This window comes from Podarcis bocagei (genome assembly GCF_964188305.1).
Source record: "Podarcis bocagei genome assembly, chromosome: 1".
NCBI classification, from domain to species: Eukaryota; Metazoa; Chordata; class Lepidosauria; order Squamata; family Lacertidae; genus Podarcis; species Podarcis bocagei.
The window spans coordinates 36235995-36261720 of NC_138125.1; the positions used below are offsets into that span (position 1 = coordinate 36235995).

The 25726-nt window shown below is 41.5% G+C and overlaps 1 protein-coding gene across 11 annotated transcripts in view; it reads right to left on the minus strand.

The window, feature by feature from the left end:
• NPAS3 (neuronal PAS domain protein 3) overlaps positions 1 to 25726 on the minus strand; it is a 637639-nt gene that overhangs the window by 209343 nt on the left and 402570 nt on the right. For all 11 annotated transcript variants that reach the window (XM_081207992.1, XM_081207991.1, XM_081207987.1 and 8 more), the window contains one exon: positions 10858 to 10947. In XM_081207992.1, the coding sequence (XP_081064118.1) occupies positions 10858 to 10947 (90 nt within the window). The remainder of the gene's footprint in view (positions 1 to 10857; positions 10948 to 25726) is intronic.

Consider the following 25726-nt stretch of genomic DNA (forward strand, 5'->3'; position numbering starts at 1 on the left):
CTCTAATTTTATTTGCCATTCCTTAGGACAAATACTTAGAAATCCAATGTTCAGAGCTTGGTTACATTATGGTACAAGCAAAGTACATAAATATACCAGTTCGCTTTCACCTATTTTGCTTTTAAAAGGACACAGCCTAAACAACAACTTATCCTTTATTCCCCTTCACCTCTATTAGCTCTTATTATGTCTGCAGCTGTACTGTTCTCTATTTAGCAATAATTTTTTTAAAGGACAATTTGCAACCCTTTATGTGTCCTGGGTAACTGGATACAAGGGCAGGATTGGATTTTAAGGTGAGAATTCTGGCTTGCAAAATAGAGAGGAATGTTCAGGTGATCAATTAAGAGATCATTTAACAACATAGCATCATAAAAGCAACCCTGTTGGATCAAGCCCAGGGCCCATTTCGTCCAGCACCTTGTTTTCACGATAGCCAACATGGGAAGCTTCAAAGCAGGGCCTGACCTTTAAAGCCCTAAATGGCCTTGGCCCTGTATACCTGAAGGAGCATCTCCACCCCCATCGTTATGCCCAGACACTGAGGTCCAGCTCCAAGGGATTTCTGGTGGTTCCCTCACTGCGAGAAGTGAAGCTACAGGGAATCAGGCAGAGAGCCTTCTCAGTAGTGGCACCCGCCCTGTGGAATGCCCTTCCATCAGATGTCAAGAAAATAAACAACTATCTGACTTTTAGAAGACATCTGAAGGCAACCCTGTTTAGGGAAGTTTTTAATGTTTGATATTTTATTGCTTTTTTATTCTGTTGAGAGTCACCCACAGTGGCTGGGCAAACCCAGCCAGATGGGCGGGGTATAAATAATATATTTATTATTATTATTATTATTATTATTATTATTATTATTATTACTACTACTACTACTACTACTACTACTACTACTACTACTACTACAGGACACTCCCCATTTCTGATTTTCAGCAACTGGTATTCAGAGGCATACTGCTAGGTAAAGTATGGATATTGGGGCCAATAGTCATTGATGGCATTATCCTCTGTGAAGTCGTCTAATTTGAAAAGCCAAAGGCTCTCATTTATTTATTTATTTAATAACATTTACATACTACTTGATTGTAGGGACGCGGGTGGCGCTGTGGGTAAAACCTCAGCGGCTAGGGCTTGCCGATCGCATGGTCGGCGGTTCGAATCCCCGCGGCGGGGTGAGCTTCTGTCTTTCGGTCCCAGCTCCTGCCCACCTAGCAGTTCGAAAGTACCCCTAAGTGCAAGTAGATAAATAGGTACCGCTTTATAGCAGGAAGGTAAACGGCATTTCCGTGTGCTGCGCTGGTGCCGGCTCGCCAGAGCAGCTTCGTCACGCTGGCCACGTGACCCAGAAGTGTCTCCAGACAGCGCTGGCCCCCAGCCTCTTAAGTGAGATGGGCGCACAACCCTAGAGTCGGACACGACTGGCCCGTACGGGCAGGGGTACCTTTACTGCTTGATTGTAAAACAACAACAACAACAACAACAACAACAACAACAACAGCAACAACAACTTAAAAATGGTTTACAAAAAGAATAAAACCATGGAATTGTCAGTAAAAAAAGGTAAAAAAATATCTATTTCATAAAGAGTTGGGACCCTGAGGATCAGCAAGAATAATAAAAATCAATAAGCTAAAAGCCAGATTTAAAAACATGTCAATATTCTATATGTATGGATAAGCTTGCTGAAACAAAAATGTTTTTAGCAGGCACCAAAAAGAATACTGCGAAAGTGCCTCCCACCCAACAGCAATTAGCAGGAAGTTCCTAATTACGAGCTGCCATGCTAAAAGATCTATTTATTCTCATACTTTCTCAAACTGACAAGCTACACACAGGCGATCTCACAGGTAAACAGGTCCCAAGCTGTTACGGACTTGGCAACTGATGACGATCTCTGAGCAGAGGTATTATTGTCACAATATTCTGTTCCACCTTAACAGATATGTGGAGTTGTTGTATGTCACATGTCTGTTTACATTCCAGCACAGCTTGCTGGGAACTTCCGCTGTGTGTACAGCTTTTGCTTATGCTGTTTGCTTGGACACGAAGGGGAGAAGACATGTTTTCCCCTTTGTCCTGATGCTTAATAAAATGCCTGTAAATACGCTTTACACAGCCTCTATCTGCCCTTCTGTTGTGAAGAGTTATTTTCTCTGCTGGTTTGCGTGCTCAGCTTCTGAAGGTTTCTGAAGCTTGAGTTGAAGTTACATGCTGATCCAAGGACCAGAGATAGTTTGGCTGCCGGCCGGTAGGCTGGAGCCAGCTGGGGGCCTGCCAATTGCCCCTGTTTCCTTGGACGCAGCTCAACAGTTATATGCTGACAGGGTCTTAATCCTGTCAGCAACCATGCTGCAGTGTTCTGTAGGGGGTTGGACTAAATGACCTTCTGGGTCCCCTCCAACCCAAAAGTACTATGATTCTATTATTCTGAACTAGCTGCACCTTCCGGGTCAAAGTGCAAGGGAAGCTCCACACAGACAGTAAGAACAATCTTGAAGTAACCAGGATATATAACCGGTTATTCTGACACAGTCACCTTTTCTAAATGCTATCCAAACATTTAAATTCTGCTGACACATTTTGTTAATTATAATCAAACGTTTTTCTCAGAGTCTCTATAGTGCCGGAAGGGCCTTATAAGCCATCTAGTGCCTGCTCCTGCTTGAGGCATGAAATCCAGAGCTAGAGCAGGAGGCCGATTTCATGCCAATGGGCCTCTGTACACAGGGCTGGGAATAAGTCACCTTTCTACATATTTAGGGAGTGTGACGGACAAGTTGAAGTGAGTCAAAAGTGAGACAGCAACCACAAGCAAAACCATAGGTTCAACACTCTATAACCCAGTATAAGTGAATATGTTAACCAATATAGGCAACAAAAGTTACGTAAGCTATATCCATTGCCCTGTGGTTTTCCTTTGGCCTATGTTAGGGTTGCCATATTTCAGGAAGTAAAAATCTGGACACAAAAAGTTGTTGAGCTTTCTTAGGGCCACTGTAGAGCCCAAACCGCCCATGCCTGAGCCCCTGGTAGCCTGTGCCAGAGCTGCCCACATATCTTTAAAGAAACCCCAGATCCAGGACATTTTCTTTAAAATGTAAAATTCCCCCCAGATGGGCATGTAGGACCCCCACATGTCCAGGAATTCCCGAACATATGGCAACCCTAGTAGACCTGAATCAGTGCCTGGAGGCTATATAGGATTGGATGACGGCAAACAACCTGTGAAGACGAGCAGAAAGGTTTCACCTGTCCCAGGGTTGCCATATTTCAAAAAGTAGAAACTAGGATACACCGAAAGCGATACCTTTCGTAACTTCCCCCTGGATGTCGATTCTGCCTTTGAAATCCCAATAATGTCCAGGAAAATCCGGACGTATGGCAGCCCTACCCTATCATAGAATTGGAAGGAACTACCAAGGTCCAACCCCCTGCAATGCCGGAATCTATTGTCCAGCATGGGGCGCAAACCCATGACCCTGAGATTAAAGGTCTCACATTCTACCAACTGAGCTATGTCTCTGCTCCTTAGGGAGGGGTTCTGGTGCCAACAATGATTAGGTTGCCTGAAAGGCTCACTGAACTTTGCCATCGCTTGTACACAAGGTAACCTCAAATACAACCTTTTCAACAGAATATATTTACATATCCATATTCACATATTCAGGCACCAGTACTGAGCAGGCACCTAATGGGACACCCAAGTAGGAACATACCCAAGTTGCCTTATACTGAGTCCACATAGCTCAGTATTGTCTGCACTGCTTGGCAGCAGCTCTCCAAGATTTCATACAAGGTTCTCTCACAGTCCTACCTAGAGAAACTGGGGATTGAACCTGGGGCAAGACATGCTCCACAACTAAGCTACAACCCTTCCCTTTCAGTTGTACCTCGGGTTACAGGTGCTTCAGGTTACAGACACTTCAGGTTACAGACTCCGCTAACCCAGAAATATTACCTCAGGTTAAGAACTTTGCTTCAGGATGAGAACAGAAATTGTGTGGCGGCGGCGCGGCAGCATTGGGAGGCCCCATTAGCTAAAGTGGTACCTCAGGTTAAGAACAGTTTCAGGTTAAGAACGGACCTCCGGAACGAATTAAGTTCTTAACCCCAGGTACCACTGAAATAGTCTTGAAGGTTTTGGTCGTGGATAGCAGGTGTGGCTAAAACACCTTTAAAATCTTTGTTTATAATCTGGAACTCTGAGACAGTAGCAAGCTCTAAAATCTTGGTGGTGATCCAGAAGGTCCCTTGGAGGGCCAGAAGGTACTTCCGCGTACCATATCCGATTTCATTCTGGGAGGGTGACTGGAAGGAAGAATCTTAAGGTGATCAGATTTCTAGGTGTGCTTCCCTGGATGCATCCCCATGTAAATAAGCTTGTACCTGTTAATCTGCTCAGTGGCAACTACATTTCTTGACATTTGCTATGTTGAAATATGGATGGTTTTTTTTGGGGGGGGGACATAGCTGCAGCACTTTAAACCCTTTGTTCTGAAATTCACCTACTTTAGCACAGCCACATTAATTTAAAAGAAAATGGTGTTAGCATCTTGGTCCAAGTTAACAGATCAAATCACTTTGCAAGTGGGATGATGTTCTGTAGAATAAATGGCATTGCAGTTGAATGGCCTGGATAATTACTCTTTTGAATATATATCAAGTTTAATTTTATAGGACTTTGTTTTTGGGTACTATTCATACACCAAGTATGTAAGACAGAAGCGCATATGAGAGAGAGAGAGAGAGAGAGAGAGAGAGAGAGAGAGAGAGAGAGAGAGAGAGATGGAGGGAGGGAGGGAGAGATGCTCTTGATCAGCACTCCAGGCAGTTGAGCTTTCCCATGGAGGCTTGCCAAAACAAAAGGCTGCCAGCATTTCAAAAACGCAACACAACAGGGAGATCAAGACTGTTTGGGATGTGATCAGGAGGGAGAGATGCAAAGTTAGATACAGAACAGAAGAAGACAGAAGCAAGGTCTCTAGCCTTGCACTAGCAACAGGCTAGCTGACTGCCATATAGTATATAGGAGACCTTTCAGTTGGTGTGACGGGGGGAGCATAAGGCTTATGTCCACGACTGCAACCTTTTTAAGATTCTCTAGGAAAATATGGGGGGAAGACGGTAGCTTAAATGGAGCACAGCCTTTTTGTCCTAAAGGTCCAAGATCCAAACTCCAGTATTCCCAGATAAGAGATGAGAAAGACTGGCTGAAACCTTGGAAAACCAGCTCAACCAACTGGCGGACTCAGAAAAAAACAGCTTCCTATGATCCTGTCTTTGAGTTGAGTGCAGCAGTTTTACTGCAGGGTGTTTCTCAAATACCGTATTTTTTGCTCTATAAGACTCACTTTTTCCCTCCTAAAAAGTAAGGGGAAATGTGTGTGCATCTTATGGAGTAAATGCAGGCTGCGCAGCTATCCCAGAAGCCAGAACAGCAAGAGGGATTGCTGCTTTCACTGCGCAGCGATCCCTCTTGCTGTTCTGGCTTCTGAGATTCAGAATATTTTTTTCTTGTTTTCCTCCTCCAAAAACTAGGTGCGTCTTATGGTCTGGTGCGTCTTATAGAGCGAAAAAATACAGTATATATCCCACAGCAGTTAATGCTTCCTCTGTATCTACAACTTGTTCCAAAGAAATTGCAGAAGTTTCACCAAAGACTTTGATTCCTTTGCCATGTTTCCTCTGGCAGCATGCTTTACTTGGCTCCTGATCCTCACAACGGTATGGTTTTATTTATTTACCTCAGTTATTTGTTACTTTTCAGGGCCAAGCCCTCACAAAGTGACATACAGAGACAGGGACAAGAGATTTGGTGCCTGAGGACCAGACAGTGATGATAGTTTAATTTTACTTGTGGTGAAACAGCATCTTTCACCTGTGTGCAGTAAGCTAGCTTAGAGACTGCAGGGCAAGTTATGTAGCACACAAAGCTCTGTTCTCTAACACTTCACCATCACTGCCTGCCCTACAACATTGGAAATTAGTTCATTTAAATCAGTCTCTCTCTTTTTGGGTGGGGTGGAGCTATTTTCTGAGCTGACTTAGGTGGCAGATGTTGTAGGGCAGGCAGTGATGGTGTTAGAGAATATGTTTGAGCAGACACTATCCCAAAAATGTACTGGTACCTACCGGTATTTGCAATACGTTTACATTATGATGTGAGGAAAACCGATCAACATTCACCAATTTCAACACAATCAATTCTGTGATCAACATTCCTACACTAACTCATACATCCCCAAAATGAATATTTTGGTAAGATTTCTTTCAAATTGCTCATGCACATCACATCCGTTTTTTAAAGCCTGTGCTTCCAGTCGCATGACAGAAATGTTAACCCTTTCCTCTGCCGCAGCAAGTAAATGGTTCCAGGTCTGAAAGCAGACATACTATCTAATCACTAGCTGAGCAACGAAACCAAATCTACGGAGATTATAATCAAATATACGCTAGGCACTAGAAAAATAAAAATAAATCTTATGCATCATTCTCAAATCCAACATTACTGAATGTGTAAACTCTCAAAGTGTCACAAGGTTTATTCAACACAAACACAACCTCTGCCAGCTCATGGCACGAACCCAACAATGTTTATCTGATAGCAATGGGGAGAACATAAAGAATTGGAGGCAAGACATTTCATGTGTATATATCCTATTAATGCTTGATCTTGGCACCTTTATCACAAACTAGAATTAAATAACATAACAACCTACTACAATGACTTCCACGCTTTGAACAATTTCGAGATCACCAAAGTGAAACATTAGCATTTCCTTTCTAGAGGGAGAATTGTTTGCATAGCTATTTCTGCTGCTGCTCTTTGTGGTAAATAAAGCTTTTGAATGCTTAATTTAGTGTGGATGATTGCAGTTTCTCTTTTGCTACCCTTAGTGATGAATCTGTAACATATCATAGCTTTTCCAAGACTGCTGAAAAGACTACTTGGATTGGTAATCTTTGGCCTCAGAGGAAAAGGGAGCATCTCCCTTTGGTTTGCAGAACTAGAATGTAAGTATCTATAATGTTAATTTATTTGAAATATTTTCACCCACTTTTCTTTTCCAAACTCTTTTTTTTTTAAAAGAAGGATCTCGGTGGATTTTTACCTGCAGGATAATATTCTAATATAAAATACTGCACATGAACCAACACAATGCTGAGGGAACACAATCTCCTTCAACATAACCTCAGATGAAATGTACAAGGGGATTGTGGCAACAAGAACTGCTGTCCCCATTTCTGGTATTGACTGCCCCTTTCTAAACGTCTGGTGCATTGCTAGTATATTACAGCACAATAAATGTGCATCTGTTGCTCATTTATAGAGCTATGTTAAAGGTAAAGGTAAAGGTACCCCTGACCATTAGGTCCAGTCACGGACAACTCTGGGGTTGTGCGCTCATCTTGCTTTATTGGCTAAGGGTGCCGGCATATAGCTTCTGGGTCATGTGGCCAGCACGACTAAGCCGCTTCTGGTGAACCAGAGCAGCGCATGGAAACGCCGTTTACCGTCCCACCAGAGTGGTACCTATTTATCTACTTGCACTTTGACGTGCTTTCGAACTGCTAGATTGGTAGGACTCATATTTGTGGGCTCTGAAGTAAGTCTCTCAGATATTTGTATTGCTTACTCAAGTAAGTGGTGAGAATTATGATTCCTGCATTCTTTTCTGGCTCAGATTTTAATCCAAGCTAGAAAATAATCCCCCTCTACCCAACCCACACTACCAAGCCACTGCCTCTACTTTCCTCCCACTTCATCTCTTCCTTCATTCTCCCAGTGAGCTGTCACAGTTTGCTGCCAGAGCTATACTGCTGCTTCACTCTGGTCAATGCAATGGGAGTGAAGGAGGAGGTTTATGCTTGAGAACAAGACAAAGGGGCACATTTACATAGGATTGCAAATAAGTTAGCTATTTTCTGGTTTGGGGCTTATTTCAGCGCCAATCCAAATATGAGCTGGAGGAGCTCATCTGCCGCCACTCATTTGTTGCGCCGGACTGAAGATCCTACCTCAAAAAAAAAGTAGTCCACCCCAGGAACATTTACTTATTCACCAAGTACGTAGTAAGCACACTATACTACTGGGAAAATGCAATTATTTCCTGCAGTTAGCAGTAAGATTGCACTCTGTTGCTTGGAATGCAGTTGTGCAAGTCTCATGGGCACCTGCTGGCTAGTATCTGTGACATACCTAATGATAGGCCATCAATTTTTTTTGTATTCCCCCCCTTTTGTTTACTCTTAAATTATTCCCAGATACACAAGGGAGAGGGTACTTGAGGGACCAAAGGGTGTGGGGGAATTGCAATAAAAGGAGAAAATTAATTCTACCCCTCATTCCCTAGCTGATTCCATGCTGCGATCCTAACACTAGCTTACTGACTGATCTCGAGTGTGGATATAAACCCTTTCAGCATCGAGTTTTCATATCACAGCGGCCGATTTTAGCTGCAGGTGTGGCTAAGGACAAGAAGCTTTGAAATTCTGTGTTGAGAGCAATGAGCTTCAGTTACTCTGCTTTGGCAGTCTGTGTACAGCATGCTGGTATGTACATCCTCTAAACTTTTTCAAGAATGGACTTGGGAGTATGATGACTATTCCCCACTGCAGAAGACACATTTCTTACATCTGAATTTAATATCATGTTATTGCCTTTGGATTAGGGATTGCAGGACTGTTTCACAAAAGCTAATATGCTTTTGTAACACTCTGAAATGGTCACCTATGAACGTGCCCTTAGAAAACATCGTATTGGTTTACAGCGCTTTATGAGTACACTGTGTTTTGCTTTTCACTTCCCCAACCAAAGTATTTGAGCTCAGCAAGCTGATTTCACTTGATCTAGCAGTAATAATGGGCACAATCTTTTTGTAATCGTATATTTTTGACTAATGCACTGATTAATAACAAAGAGATGTTTCTTTTTGCATGCTTGGCAGTATGCGATGTTCAGACTTACTATTTATAATCAGAAAATCAGAAACCTATCCCTTAAGTCTAGACGCTGAATGAAGAAGTCTGTATGTAGCCTAATAATGTCTGACTGCTGCTGCTGCTGCTGCTGCTGCTGAGCATAGAAGAATGCTTTAACAAGGACTAGGACAGGGTTAAAGCCAACTTTTTCCTTGAACAGATGATATTTCAGATGGCCACACTATTCCAGATGCATCAATTTCCTTGAAAATCGAATCCATATATGTGCATATGCTGTGCTGGCAGGAGGACTGCCTGAAATGGCCCCAACCCAAGAGCTAATATTCTTTTGGCTGGAATAATGCAATTATTATTTTCCTAGCTATCAGTCTAAGCATACAGAGCCATCTGTTATGCAAAGCAAACATACACATCTCAATTACAGAAAATGCAGTTGCCTTGACAGAATTTGGATTACTCCACTAACCAGGGCTGTAAAATTTGTTTTAAGCTAGTGTATAATGGATGCCTTTCAGGAGTTCCCTAATTAGCATTTACCTGTTTAAACTAATTATTCATCCTTCTTCTTTGCTGGTTTATTAAACTTTGTTAGACACCATGCATAAAACACGTTAATATGAACACAAGACAATAATAAACATTACAATCCTGTGTGGTTTTTCATTTAAAAAGCGCATTAACAACCATGTGGCTTTGTTACGAAATATGAAACTTCTGATGTTGGTTTATAAACAGGCCAAAGAAGAGATTTTAATTCATTACGAAACTGAGGACTTCAGGAAAATTCAATACCAATATTGAATTAACAAACCCTCATCCCCACCCACCCCCGGTTCTCTTGGGTTTTTTGACAGAACTTCTATATAACTAGTATAAACACATAATTAATGTGTACTACATAGATACCACCATTTTCTTTTAGGAGTTAATGGCTGCAATTCCATTGTCTCAAACCCTATTTGAATCTTTTTTTTCCTGCCACACCAATTATTTGGCTATCCCTTTTCATTACTTCAGGTTACCACTTTCGGCTTAGTTTAGGTGCAACAAAATAACAAAGTTATTAAAAAGTTCTAGTCCTGAGAAGGGGTCTCCTAACAACCACGGCAAGAAATGCAAGATGGGTGCCCCATTCCAAACAGTAAGACACAAGCATTAGCACAACTGTGGAGTTCCTCAAGGGTAGCTAAACAAGAGGCATAGCATCCTACTTTGCAACTCATTGTTCGAGACGTCTCCCAGAGTCTCCCAGAATCGTATCAGGATGGTTCCGGTATACCATGTAGCAAATGCTACTGAGAGCTCAGCCATTCGAGATAAAACCAAAAGTAATACTTCTATTCCCCTATAATCTTAGATTTCAAAATATGTCAGTAATGGAACAACAATAATTAAAGTACAAGTACTATATGAAAAAATGTCCTCTGCAGATTTACAGAACATGTGCGGAAGCAGCAGAATGTGTCCTTGTTGAAACCCTCCCTGCGAGTCATTTTAATGGTCTCTTTCAGCATTTCTTGACTCCAAATGACTCCCTGTCATTGTGTCAGCTCCCTGGATAATGCAGGGTACTCCATAAACATCCAGTAATAGGACACAAGGGAAGTACTATTAGTGTGTCCCTTTCCTACCAGGTACTGAGGTTTAAAGTTCAAAACAATTGAGAAAAGAAACTTCATTTGTTCTCAATAAATTAATAATGATCCTTAGTGGGCAGAAAAAGTTTTTTTCAAGCTCGGGATTTTTTTTAATCCATTTGAACATTCTATACCAACTCACATTTCTCAATGATTTTCTAGGGTGGATAAAACACAGTCATTAAAGTATAAATTCAATAACATGCAAAATGTTGCCAAATAGATTACTGAGCACAGGAGTGGAACTTGTGCCATTAAATGATCTACTTACTTGGGATAGGCCAAGATAGATGGAGACAGTTTCCGAAATGTACAAAAATTTCCCCTCTTGATTTAGTGCAAATACAAATCCATCCAGTGACTGCAAAATAAGAAAAAAAGTGAGAAGTTTGTTATATGGGGATATATTTCACTAACAGATAAAGCACAGGCATCACACATTCACTCCATTCTCATTATGGAAATATTGAAATTAACATACATTGCCATTCTTAACACTTTATTTCTGTTCAGGGCAGAAATGAAAGGAGTTTCCTTGCAGAAAAATGGAGATGAGAAGAACACTGTGGATTGCAGAAATTTGCTAATTAACAGAGGATTACGGGCCTCCTCTTCATTCACAAATTCACCCACACACATTTTTGTGTGAGCATAAACAAAACCAATCAACAGATTACTGTCAAATATGTTCACACCTGGAGACCATAGAAATCTTGTGAATTTAATCTCTTCAATGTCAGCTTGTACGTTTATAAATTATATTCTGGCAGGTGTAAGGCTTTAGATATGGTTGCCAAAATATTTTATTAAAGAACATGTTATATACACATTTTTGGAAGCCACATGAAACATATAATCAATGAACAAACAAAAGGACTTATTCCTAACTGAAACACCACAGCACAGCACATTGAATCTATACTTGTGGGTACATATTCATCAGGAATATACTTAATTTTATTATTTACTGCATTTGTCTTAAAGTGATAGTTATCCATACAATTTAAGTGAACACTCTCCTAAATACAGAATTGGGGAGCGGGGGTGGAATCCATTCCGGAACCCAATGCAAAGTTTGGGACCTATTGTGGACTTAATTAAATGATTAGGAACACTGATGACCTTGGAATGTGGTGGCCTCTTTTCACTGGAGGTTTTTAAAAACATGGCCATCCATCACAGATCCTTTAGTGTGATTCCTGCATTGCAGAGGGTTAGACTAGATTACCCTTGGGATCCCTTCCAACTCTATTCCTTCCAATTCTATGCTGCAGCCTTTGTATTGCTTTCCAGGAGCACCTGAGCCTCTATTTTAATTAACTGATGTCTGTTTTTATGCTTATTGTGTTGTTTTTATGATGTTAGCCGCTCTGAGCCCGGCCTTGGCTGGGCGGGATAAAAATAAAAATTTGTTGTTGTTGTTGTTGTTCAACACTGCAAGTTGCTTTCCACCAATCCCGCCTTTCCCCCCAAATATAGCCAGCACCAGTGCTTTTTTTCCCTAGGGGTCGCATACTCCTAAACATTTTGTGAATCCAAGTTTGGCCTCACTGAGTCATACCTCGGGTTAAAGACGCTTCAGGTTAAATCTTTTCAGGTTGCATCCCGTGAATAGTGACCCGCACACGCGCAGACGCGGGTTGCGTTCTGCTCATGATGCGAACGGGGCTCCGGAACAGATCCCATTTGCAACCAGAGGTACCACAGTATTTCAATATGAGTAGGAAAACGGCCTCGGTCCAGTATACCTGAAGGAGCGTCTCCACCCCCATCAGTCTGCCCGGACGCTGAGGTCCAGCGCCGAGGGCCTTCTGGCGGTTCCCTCACTGCGAGAAGCAAAGCTACAGGGAACCAGGCAGAGGGCCTTCTCGGTAGTGGCGCCCGCCCTGTGGAACACCCTTCCAGCAGATGTCAAAGCGATAAACAACTATCTGACATTCAGGAGACATCTTAAGGCAGCCCTGTTCAGGGAAGTTTTTAACGTGTGACATTTTACTGTATTTTTGGTTTTTATGGAAGCCGCCCAGAGTGGCTGGGGAGGCCCGGCCAGATGGGCGGGGTATAAATAATAAATTATTATTATTATTATTATTAAAATGAGAGTATCTACCCCTAAACATTTTTTTATGGAAAAAAATGTACTGGCCAGCACTAACAACAAAGGGCAGCGAGGTTCCTATGGAGAGGCTTCACAACAGAGCCGATAATGCTACCCCAACAGTATCTCAGGTGCTAGGATTGCCGGCAATGCTATTTTTCTAGAAAAGTATGAGCCAGAACTCATCATGAAAGCCTCCCTTGTTCTCTTAAAATGACCATGGTGTCGACCTGAGAGATGCCAGAACTGAGTTCCAGTGAGTTCCAGCTGAAAAAGGCCCTGGTTCCAGGGCTCTTTGAATTCTTACCTGGGACATTAGGAGCTCTGGGAACTACACTTACCAGGGATCCTGGCACATGGGACATTGTTGCACATATTTGCGGTGGCATTGCTGCTAAAAAGCCTTTGTAACCCCGTTTCTCAGGGACCTGACACCTGGAAGTGTTTTAGGCCTAGTGGATACCCTGCAGGGAGTTCTCTCCAATGCTGCGGTAACAATAATCTGGAAAATTTGCAGGGTGATGTGAATTGGGTGGTAACAGAGAGGACAGATGGCCCCAAGTGAGTTCATTTCATTCAGGAACCAAGTATATATACAGTGGTACCTCAGGTTACATACGCTTCAGGTTACAGACTCCGCTAACCCAGAAATAGTACCTCGGGTTAAGAACTTTGCTTCAGATGAGAACAGAAATCGTGCAGCAGCGGCGCAGCAGGCCCCATTAGCTAAAGTGGTACCTCAGGTTAAGAACAGTTTCAGGTTAAGAACAGACCTCCAGAACGAATTAAGTTCTTAACCCGAGGTACCATATTCTCAGCTGCCTGTTTTGTTAATGTGCTGCTCACAACCGAGTAATGCAACTACTTAAAAAGTTTTCAGAGCAACTATAATGTGCCATCACCATTTTGTGCGTTACAAAAAAGAAGAGGGAGGAGACAGTTAATAGATGAAAGAGAGGATATGGAAAGATGGACACATAAAACAAAGCATTAAAAGTGGCTCCCCATGTAACCACATGGGATTAATTCCAGGTAGTGCTGTGCCAATATCCAATATCCGAATGTTTTCTTCTCCAGTGAAAGCAGATTCAATTTTTCCGTCTCATTTGCAACACACTTCAAAATTTCTTTATAATTTTGGTTGGTGCAGTATTGAACTTATCTTATTGTTGTGAGGTAGCCATGGGTAGTGTGTGTGTGTGTGTGTGTGTGTGTGTGTGTGTGTGTTCCCATTAAATATTCCTCCAGGCCTCTGCAGCCTCCCTAGCTGCCTGTACTTCCTGATCTGAAAAAAGCCCATGGGAAAAGCTACCGTATTTTTTGCACCATAACACTCACTTTTTTCCTCCTAAAAAGTAAGGGGAAATGTCTGTGCGTGTTATGGAGGGAATGCCTACGGGTGGCATGCCTATGGATTTTCCTCCTCTAAAAACTACGTGCGTGTTATGGTCGGGTGCGTGTTGTAGAGCGAAAAATACGGTACGTTATGCAGCCTACCCCTGGGCTTTAATTTCAAGTGCAGGTAGGCAGAAGTCTGGCTACCAAGTGACCTCAAGATATACGAATAGTCCTGCTGGATCAGGTCCTAGGCCCACCTTGTTCTCACAGTAGCCACCCAGATGCCCATGGGAAGATCCTGCTTTTAAAGGAAGGCCTTTTAGAAAAAGCTTTAAAAGTAAATTTGCTGCACTTTAAAGAAATAACCATGACTGGCTATCAAGTACACAGTAGACAGCCTCCTCAGCTTCCCAAATGTACAGGAAAGCCCAAATGAGGATGTCATGGGGTTTTGGGAAGGCTGCAGAATGTTGACCATCGGAGAGGTGATTTATAGAATGGAAGAAGAGACACGCCACAAAACCCCTCAGCTGCCTTGAAAGTAAATGCAGCAAAAAACAAAAACAAAAAAAACCCTGCATACCATCCATTTGATAATAGATAATTTGTCTACACAATTTATTTTCTCATTAATTGATGGGCAATAAATTTAAAAATGCAGGATATATTTTGGGCACCTTATTAATTCCAAGTTTTGAAAAGATTGAACATTACTGATCTTTGTTAGTTCAGTGAATTTCCTTTTCCTCTCTGTTTTTCTACACTGATCAAGCCTTCCATGTTCTATGGGAACACAGGAAGCTCCTTTGTACTGAGTCAGACCACTGGTCCATCTAGCTCAGTATTGTCTACTTTGACTGACAGCAATTCTCTGGGGTTTCAGGATGGAGCTTTTTCCAGCCCAGCCTGGAGACACCAGGGATTGATCCCGGGACTTTCGATTCAATATAATCAATCTATGAATCACTTCACACAGAAAGAGCCCTGAAGTGATTTAGAACGAACACACACACACACTAAATATGATAAAAAATAAATTAAATCAAAGTAAATATACTAAAAGTGTTAACTCTAAAAAGTCAGCCAACAATATAAAAATAACCACCCAGCCCACATAAGGATGAATACTATTTTTTAAAATATCAAAAACAGACCACTAATGATGTCCACTTCTGGGAGAATAAAAATGGTGCCAGAAAGATGATAAGTTGGCATCAGGCAAGCGTCCCTCAGGAAGGCATTCCACAACTAAAGGGTTGCCACAGAAAAGGCTCATCGTTTTGGTTGGGGCACACAGGGTCTCAGATATTGACCTCAGGTTCCATGTGTGTTCATATGAGAAAATGTGGTCCTTCAGGTACTGGGGTCACAAGACATGCATGGCTATTTAGGTCAAAACCAGCACTCAAAAACAAATTGGCAAACAGTGCTGGCCACCCAGGAGCATCCCCAAACTGCACACCTGCTTCTTCATGTTGTGTGTCTCCCATCTGAAACAGGTCACACCACACCCATCTGGATAGGAGAATTGCCCTCTAAGAGTGTCTCTATCTTGTCTGCACTGAGCTTCAGTTTGGTGACCCGCATCAAGCCCATTAATGAGGTCAGACATGAGTTTAGCACACCAACCACCACGCCCCTTACAACGCAAAGGAGAAACAGATCCCTGCATTATCAACATACTGATGACAACATCATCAGATATCCAAAAATTCCAGGTCAAGGAGTATCAAGGAGGACACACTCCCCATGTCTCATTTATTTCAGTGAAGGGTGGGCGGATCCATAAATGCAAAAGGATGCTTCCTTCACTGAGATGGATTGAACATGTGACCTTTGGTGACCAGGCAGGTCTGGATGACAGAAGGCAGCCACTCAGGTAACCCAGTGCCCAATTGTTCAAGGCTTTATTGGCAGCTAAAACAATTCCTTTAACAGGGCTGTTCCATGCTGGTGATAGGTTGTTCCACCTAACAAACCAGCAACTATATTTTGCAACAGCTGCAGCTTCTTACCAACCTAAAGTGAGGGCCCAGAAAGATTTGTCCAATCTTGACCATTCCTGGCCACTGTGTCTAAGTTATCTGGGACCATGGACAGTTTCAGCTTGTGTATCAACCAATACTGGTCATTTTTAGTCACTGAGGCCACATGGATCTCAAGAGACATAGATGGATCCAAGAGTACCCCTTCAGAGTGAGTGCAACCCCCACGAGAACAGGCAACTGACCTATACCCTGAACCCAGGAACCACTCACACATGGGACCTTCATTCTGTTTATTGGCTTCTTATCCAGCCCGCCATTACAATGGTCTATGACTTGAGCAGCCACACCTGATGCAGATGGAGCAGAGAAAAAGAGCAGTGATTTATTTCAAAGGATGTCATTTTATTCCATCTATGATCAGATCAGCTCCAGTTGTGATCATAACACAATAACAACTGGTGTGTGTTTAGAGAAAACAATGTCTTCTGTAATCTCACTCTGTTCCAGAACCAATAAGTCTCTGTGTGTTTTAATGTTTTTATTCCTTTGCTTCCTGAATAATTTCTAACACAATGATGAAAAGAAACTCGTTTTGGCAAGTATTCAGAGTTCTTTGATGTAAGAGGCAGAAACAGAATGAGCCACTTATTGGAAAACAAACAGTAAAGTTGTCATATTAAAGAAAGGATCTTCAATTTATATTTATGAATTAATAAAAATGTAAATCTACATAGATTTTAGTCAAACAAAAATATTTTTACCATGCAAGTAGTTTATTTTGAAAATTATCATAATTTCTTTTCAGATGATTACCACAGGAACCTTGAATGCTAATATCAATTACTGGTGAGCAATTTCAAGTGACATTTGGGTCAACTTTAAAGTTTGTTAAAGACACAAAACTTTTCCAGATTTAGAGAGCAATCTATCAAGCACTGCTATTCTGTAAACTTAATCCTATCAACCATTAGTGTGTTCCATTTCTGTGGAGTTCCCAGGTAACTGTGGCTGAAATTAAGGAAGGTTGCAGAGCAGCAGGTCTTTATAATATGCTACACCTTTAAAAGACAATTCCAAAATGTCTGTATTTTGTCCATTGGTATCTATGGTTCTCCTTTCTTCCGTTGCTGAGTAGGAAGTGGGGCAATACTTCATCCCAGCACTTTGCCAGGAAGATCTTAGTTCCAAAAATGCAATAAATAAATGTGTTTTCACTTTGTAAAGAACTAAAACACAGTAAGAAGGCCATTAAAGAAGCATATCACCAGGTGCTAAGAAAAGAAAATATGAAAGATCCTCCAGAATAGAGAGAATGGGGGATGGGGAGCCAGCATGCGAACCCACAAAGAAATGGATTATATTGGGCTTTAACAGGGAGCAAAACTATGGCGATACACCAGATGTACAAAAATGAACAAGATACTCGTACACTGAAAATAATTTTTGGAAGAGGTTTACCTTGAACTTAGGAGAATCTTCCATAGTACCTGAGATACTTCTGCAAATGCTGGATTCTCCAAACCTTGACACCACAGTGGTAAGAACAGTTAAATTATCAGTGGCCAATTGTGAACTCATCCAGTACAGTTTATGCTGAAGAAACCAAGGAAGATAAGACTGATGGCACCAAGACAGATGGGTTAATTGGAGCCCTTAGATAGTTACCACAGATTTAGAGAAAGAGACACAGACACACATGCTTGAAGGAACCTCTGGATAGAGTTCCAGAGGCTCGTAATATGTTTATTTGTTGGGATTGCAATAAGAATAGTGATCTTTGAACTAAAATGTAGAAGACAAACAGAAGACTGAAGCAGAGAAAGTGTCTGAACCATTTATATTGTAGATAAATTGCCATTTATTGGCAGTGCCATTTTTCTAGACAAAGAGGTGCTGGAACTCACCACAAACACCTCCCGCCTCTTAGAAAGGCAATGGTGCCCACCTGAGAGGTGTCAGACCTGAGTTCCAGCGAGTTCCAGCTGAAAAAAGCCCTGATGGGATCATAGAATCATAGAATTGTAGAGTTGGAAGGGACCCTGAGGATCATCTAGTCTAACCCTTTGTAATGCAGGAATATGCTGCTACCCCATACAGGGACCAAACCTGCAACCTTGGCATTATTAGCGCCATGCTCTAACCAACTGAGCAATATCTAATGGTGATGATGGAAATACTTACAAAAACAGTAATAGCTTCCAGCGGTTCTCAACCTATGGGTCCCCAGATGTTGTTGGACTACAGCTCCCATCATCCCTAGCCAGCAAGGCCAGAGCTCAGGGATGATGGGAGTTGTAGTCCAACAACATCTGGGGACCCACAGGTTGAGAATTGCACTCTTCATGTTTACCGACAATCTTATTTGATGGATATAAAGGTGTTCTGGGTGGGGGAAATGTACATGCAATATTTGCATGGCTAGCAAATGTTGGTAACAATTGTGTTTATAATTGTGATTATATTTTTGACATGTCGCCACAGGCTTTTTATCAGAGTCTAAATTTCTATCCATTGGATCTCTTATTACAATGAACCCTCTTCATCAGTGAGGCACTGAATTTTCTTGAATAACATAACTCAGCATAGGAAAACACGGAAAGCGGGGACAGACAGGCTAAAAAACAATATGAGCAAAAAAAAGGCAACGCTGCTAAATTTGTTTAAATCCTGGATATCCAACACCTAACATGTTTGAAGTATACCTTCTTGAGGGAGGGAAATATAGCTCATTGAGTTTTTCATTAGAGCATTACCGGTATATGCTGGGCATTTTACCTCTGATTCAATATCTTATACATAGCTCAGTACAGATGCCATTTTTTAAAAAAACCAAAATTGTAACATTTGTTGTATGAACATTGATCATTTCTACCTTTAGCAGTAGCAGAAGCTGTGAGTAATGTAAGGATTTACATGGTGCCCTGTTATTATGAGCTAGTCTCATCAAGATGTAAATTATACTTTAGTCATCTACAATGACGTTAAGGACCACCCTTTACTAGAAAGGTGTGGGGCTATAACTCTCCAGCACAAATTTCTGAAGACAGAAAGTGTGGATTTCTTATAGGCAAAGTTTGAACATTACAGTTTGGGGGTGGGGGAGGCCTATTTTGTGATCTCTTCCACCTACCAACTATGTACAACATGTGATTAAAGCTGAGTTCCCCCAGCACTTTCTTATTTTGATTTGAGAAAACCATTATGCATTATGCTGTTTCAAACACCACAGGCTACTTTTTTTCAAACTGCCCCACTGTTTTCAACAGGCGCCAATTAAGATTCTGGGGTCAAAGAGTTAATTACATCTTCTTACCCACTATGTAGAATTTTCTGATTATTAAACAAGGTTGGATTAAGATGAAAAAGTACCGACACAAATGTTAATGTGTGCCCCTCCTCAAGAAGATTTATCATAATACCATGCTGAAATCTTTTTTTTTTTCTAAAGCAGTTTGAGGGGGGGAAATCTGAGAGGAAACACTACTAAAATAGATGCTTTTAAGGCATGCAAGTATCTGATTAACAGAGACAGTTTTCTTATTCCTGAAAACAGCTCTAAGCGAGTCAGACAGCAATGATGGGAGATTTTCCTTGTCAGATCTCAGTAAGTCTATATGGTCGACAGGAGGCAAATTATTTTCAGATGTAAAGAGAAGCTGTGGCATATCTAAATAATGATGCTAGTAATTATAATTTATGTTATGTGAATTAGAATAATGTGCAAGGCAGATGTGTAAAATGCTATTGGTCGTGCTTGTTGCTCTACCACAGAGGTTCCAGAGGTTCTAGTGTTTCACTTAATTTTGGCATGGCCTTCTCTTTCTTTTTGTCTTTTGCATGTCACCTTGAGCACGTCTGTACAGAGCACTAATATGCTGATGAACTATTAACCAACTTCTCAGCTACCCCCCCCCCTTGATACCTATTAGACAATCGAGGAAAGAAGCTTTCAATCTTGAAGATGGTGAAGTACCTGCATCTGTAAGAACATAAGGTCCGCCTAGCCCAGCATCCTGTTACCAACACTGGTCAACCGGATGCCTATGACAGGAGTGGAGAACATGTGAACATATGTTGCTGGCCGGCAATTCCCATCATCCCTGACCACTGGCTAAGCTGGCTGGAGCTGATAGGAACTGGAGTTCAACAATATCTGGCAGGCCACAAGTTCCCATTCCTGGCCTATGGGAAGTCCTCCATCAGGATATGGCCACAATAGCTTTACTGCCACTGTTGTTCCTCACAGACTAGCATTCTGATTCCAGAGAATGTAGCTTGACTACAGCTACTGACAGCCTTATCTCTAATTCCCTTTCAAAGCTGTCTAAGTTTATAGCCATCCCCACATCCTGTGGTAATGAATTTAAGAGTTTAACCATATGTCATGTGTAGAGGTACTTCCTTTTGTCTACCCTAAATCTTCCACCATGTTTAGGTCCTGAAAACAGTTTTCCTATTCACTTTCTAAAAGTGTACATAGTGTTCCATAATAATCTTTTGCATGTGACTAATGCTTCTGGGGTGAAGTACACACCACACTTTCAAACCACATGTTTTCCTCAAATAATCTTAGGAACTGTCATTTGCCCCTTACAGAGTTAAAATTCCCAGCACCCTTACCCACTGCAGTGAAGGTCTCTGGATCAGGGCTTCAGTGTTTATCGTAGTTTGTTGAAGGGTCATCTTGCCAAGGAAATTTTGTCCTTGCAATTTTTGAGGTATTTTTTGGGTTATAAAGAGGAATATACCTTGAAATTTTACTACGGTGTCCTTCTAAGGAACATCCTCATATGTTACACAGTATCCATGAAGTCCCTAATTCCTTCCACTATATGTCAACACTACAAAAAAATCCTGTTACTCTGACCTAAACTCCAGTTAGAATGAAGGATTACCAGTAGGCTAGGCTATTTTAATGACAGATTATTTTAAACTAAGCCTTCACCATCTGTTCCACTCCCTAATTATGAATGCAAAAAGAACATATTTCACAATTACATCAGTTAAAAGAAAGATATACATGATTTAAATGTGTGCTTGTGTTCTTTGCCCAATGCAGTCTGCATCTGTGATGCTCCCCTCATAATTCAGGCTCCAATCAGTGGGAAAACCACTCACTCCTGATAAATAGATTTGCTGATATACTAAACTTTTCCTTGGCAAACAGATCATCTTAATTAGAATTTTCTACTGTTAAGACATAATTATATTATAACTGGAGCTAAGCATTAATTTGAGCACAATGCCTGCCACCAATTTATATATGTAGCAGTCAAAAATTGCTAAGGTATTTTACCCCTACTAAAGACAGGCCAAGCTCGATGTGGATAGCACCCCATCAAGTAAGTTGTCTCTTTTTGCACCAAAGTAAACTAAATGCCTAATTGATACTAATCAATAAATTCAATTCTCTCACCTGTAGTTTGGATAGAGATTGTGGGATTTTTTAATCCCACAATGGATGATAACGAATTAACCAGTGTCATGATGCTTATCGGCACCATTTTATGAATGGTCACTGTAATCATTTTACATACATCTAAGCTTTGATGTTGCATTTAATTTCCCTCTATCATACGGATAATGCTATTTTCTTTCTCTGAATCCTTGTAACCAGGTATCTGCTAATTCAGGATGACATTCTGTGCACCTGATTCAATGAACTGTAGCCCACAAAAACTTATGCTGCAACAAATTTGATAGGTATTAAGGTGCTACAAGACTCTTTGTGTGATGACCCTCAAGTCAGGGATAAAGACGCAGAGTTAGAGGCTTTAGAGTCATTAACTGAAGAGCCAGAGGACCATTAAATCCACTGCTGGTTGGCGAGGGTCTTCTGGACCAGACCCCACAGAGCCTGAGCCAGGATACTCACACAAACCTTCTCCTGGGCCTGAGGAGCTGACTGTCTCCCAACCAACCTCACCTGTACAACAGGGCAGGGAATGCATCAGGTACGGTATTAGGGAGATGTATTGGCAGATCGCAGATTCTGAGGAGTTTCAGGTGTTACATAGCAATACCGCTTGCATGCCCAGAGATCCTGTGGCTACTGTGACTTTTAAGAAGTTAATCCCGCTTCTTCCTTGGTCTTCTGTGAAATATATTATAATCTGAAATGGTACCATGTGGGAATTCTAATCTCTAGATTAGCCTTAGCACAGTCCCATAGTGGCATCTGGTAGAAGTATCTGCTCCTCTCAGAGTTATCTATGTTGGCCGCTTGCCATGCATAAAGCACTTCTCCAGTCTTGTAAGAATATATAAACACTGTCAAGGCTGCTGGTGTACAACCCAAATACCAAAGGTGATTATGTAATATAAGTCCCAAGAACACATCTGTTATCTGAACTCCAGTGCAGACCTACAGCCAGCAAGGTGCTGAACACCAGCTGTTAGGAGTCATGTCCGCTGCCATTCAGGGGGTTCCCGGCAGCCCAAGGAAAGCATGCAAGCTTTGCTTTGTTCTTTAGTACCACTTGGTAATATTTATTAAAGAACAGACCCAGTGTGCTTTGTTGCCTTGTCCAAATCCAAAAAGAACCTCTGCCCCTTGGCAGAACAGAAGTACAAAATATATTTCCATGTGCAGGCCAGAGAGTTGCACTTCTCACAAAGCAGGTGGAACACAGGAGAGATGAACTGAGAATAGAGGGAACCTGCTTATTCCGAGCTGTGTGTACTACCTACACTGGACAATGTTTTTTAAAACTGCATCAGACTAAAGAATAGATAGTGACAAATATGCTGTGCTACAAAGAATCTACATAAAGCAATTACCTATTTAGAACACATCACTATTAAAGGTTGGTTTGGTTATTTAATAAACTTTTTAAATGGCATCCCATTGAATTAGAAAGCCCTCTCAAACTTTGTTCTTCTCAATATGCAACAACATCATAAAAGTACCTAAGTGAGAATTGGCTTTGAGGCTTTAGGGCCCACCTACTGTTTTATCACTGCTAAAATGTCACTATAGCAACCCACAATTTCTCCAATAAATGGAGCTCAGCATTGCTAATTATTGTAGAAAAAATAGCAACAGTGACCTGGGCCTGCTATGTAAATACAAAGTGATATGGAGTGTATTTTAGCTTTAGATAACCTAGCTCTGTTTGGAAAACCAATAAATGTCATCAGTGAAATAGAGAACAATTTAAATGGCCAGAAAGCTGTTTTTGCTCTGCACTCTCTGTAACAAGATTTCTGGAAATAATGAATATGTAATATATAGACAATTAAAAAGAATCAGGAACTGCATGAACTAGGGAATCAACCAACAATAGTAACTGAAATTAGGGAACAGAATGGGTCCCACAACGGTCTGGACAAATGCAGAAAATGAAAGATAAAAGATATGAAAAATGTTATAATTGAAACGGGGAGGGTGATCCAGAAGAAAAAGAACCCAAAGGATGGCAAGAAGAGTTTGGATTTGATATCCCGCTTTATCACTACCCGAAGGAGTCTCAAAGCGGCTAACATTCTCCTTTCCCTTCCTCCCCCACAACAAACACTCTGTGAGGTGAGTGGGGCTGAGAGACTTCAGAGAAGCGTAACTAGCCCAAGGTCACCCAGCAGCTGCATGTGAAGGAGCAGGGGCGCGAACCCGGTTCACCGGAATACAAGTCTACCGCTCTTAACCACTACACCACACTGGTTCACAAGGTATGGATGGCACTGGATACAGATCTTAGTAAATGGTAAATGGAAAGAAAAGAGTAATGGGCCTTGTACTTCAAAGAATCTTCTGAAGTAGGTACATGGTCCAATTTTGATTGTGAAGCCAGCTGAGTTAATGGTCAGCTGACCAACAGGAACATCATGTGATTAAGGCTTTGGGGTTTGCCAGTTTGCAAGGCTGAAGAAAGCGTAAATAAAAGGGAAATTTCTTGTGAAACTGTCTTATGCAAGGAAGAGCCCTGGCTGCTTCATTCAAGCTAAAAGGGAAGGCCAGTGTGGAAACAGGGATTCCAATCCAAGGTAACTAGCCCATGAATCTGTTGTTGTTGTTAACCCAAATTTTGCCCTAAGGTCCCAGGGCTGGTTAAAACAATTAAAAGATGATGTTAAAAACAGTTTTGAACAATTTATAACCACATAAATAGGGTGAGTCCTAAAATATATATTTAAAGTGTCAAAAGCCAGGGTAAAGAGGTGCCTTCAGCATTGCCAGAAGCTGTATAATGACGATGCCACCCACACTTCTGTGTGAAGGGAGTTCCACAATAGCCGCTGCCTCTCCTGGGATACCACCACCCCGAGCTACTGAGGGCGGTGAAACAACCAGTAGAACCCCTCTGCCAATCTGAACACCTGAGAGGTGTGTTACACAAAAGCTTATAAACTGATAATCAAACACTTTGTCCAACAACACAATGTCTTGAAAAACTTCTTGCTCATTATGTAGTTCATCTAACTGAGCTCCCTCTCCTCTCTATCTTCAAATTCTTCAATACTTGCTATAATAATAATAATAATAATTTATTATTTATACCCCACCCATCTGGCTGAGTTTCCCCAGCCACTCTGGGCGGCTCCCAATCAAGTGTTAAAAACAGTACAGCGTTACATATTAAAAACTTCCCTGAACAGGGCTGCCTTAAGATGTCTTCTGAATGTCAGGTAATTATTTATCTCTTTGACATCTGATGGGAGGGCATTCCACAGGGCGGGCGCCACTACTGAGAAGGCCCTCTGTCTGGTTCCCTGTATCCTCACTTCTCGCAATGAGGGAACCGCCAGAAGGCCCTCGGTGCTGGATCTCAGTGTCCGGGCTGAACAATGGGGGTGGAGACGCTCCTTCAGGTATACAGGACCGAGGCCGTTTAGGGCTTTAAAGGTCAGCACAAACACTTTGAACCGTGCTCGGAAACGTACTGCTGATGTTCAGATTATAATGAAAGTTAATCATGAATTAAAACTTCTTTTTTACCTCAGGGATCTATAAAGTAGCAAGGCAAAGAGGGCAGTGCTTTTAATCCAACATGATTTATTTGGAACAGTAATATTAATCCAATAACATGGTGAGCTTTTTACTCTAGAAAATAAGTTGCTACTCCAGAAAAGTTTGATCTAGTGGCTTGAAGTCAAACAAATGTCAAATGCTGCAAAGATCCTGCTTTGCAAAACATTTGTTGGGCTTCAAATAATATTTTCAAAATCAAAGTCTCATCGAATAACAAAATCACACAGCAATAATATTAAAGCCAGTTTTCCTGAAACTCATTCTTATTCAGTTGTTTATTCTCTTTTCACCGGCCTGTTGCACAGTGTGTACAATGAACAATGCTAATCCATGTCTCATCTCCCCCCACCCAAAGCCAATGATATCACCATACATGGAGGTGAATTGCTTAGTGCAGTGGTTCCCAATTAGGGGTGTGGGGACCCCTGGGGGTCCACGGAACACACCCAGGGGGTCTGTGGCCCCATCTCTTGCCTCCGCCCCCCAACTATTTTTTGGTCATTTTTGCATGGTATTATCACAGATTTTATTATCTGTTTTAACACTGTGCAATTTTTCAATATATTGGCCAAAATCAGTTTTGAAACCACACTGCGATAATGATTTTGATAATGATTTCGCTCCTTGCACAAGGGAAAGCAGGGCAGCCCATTTCCAGACACTGCCAATATTGCACGATGATTGCATATGTCTGACATCAGCATGCCCACGGCATGCGCTGACATCCCACACCTGGGTGCATTTTTGC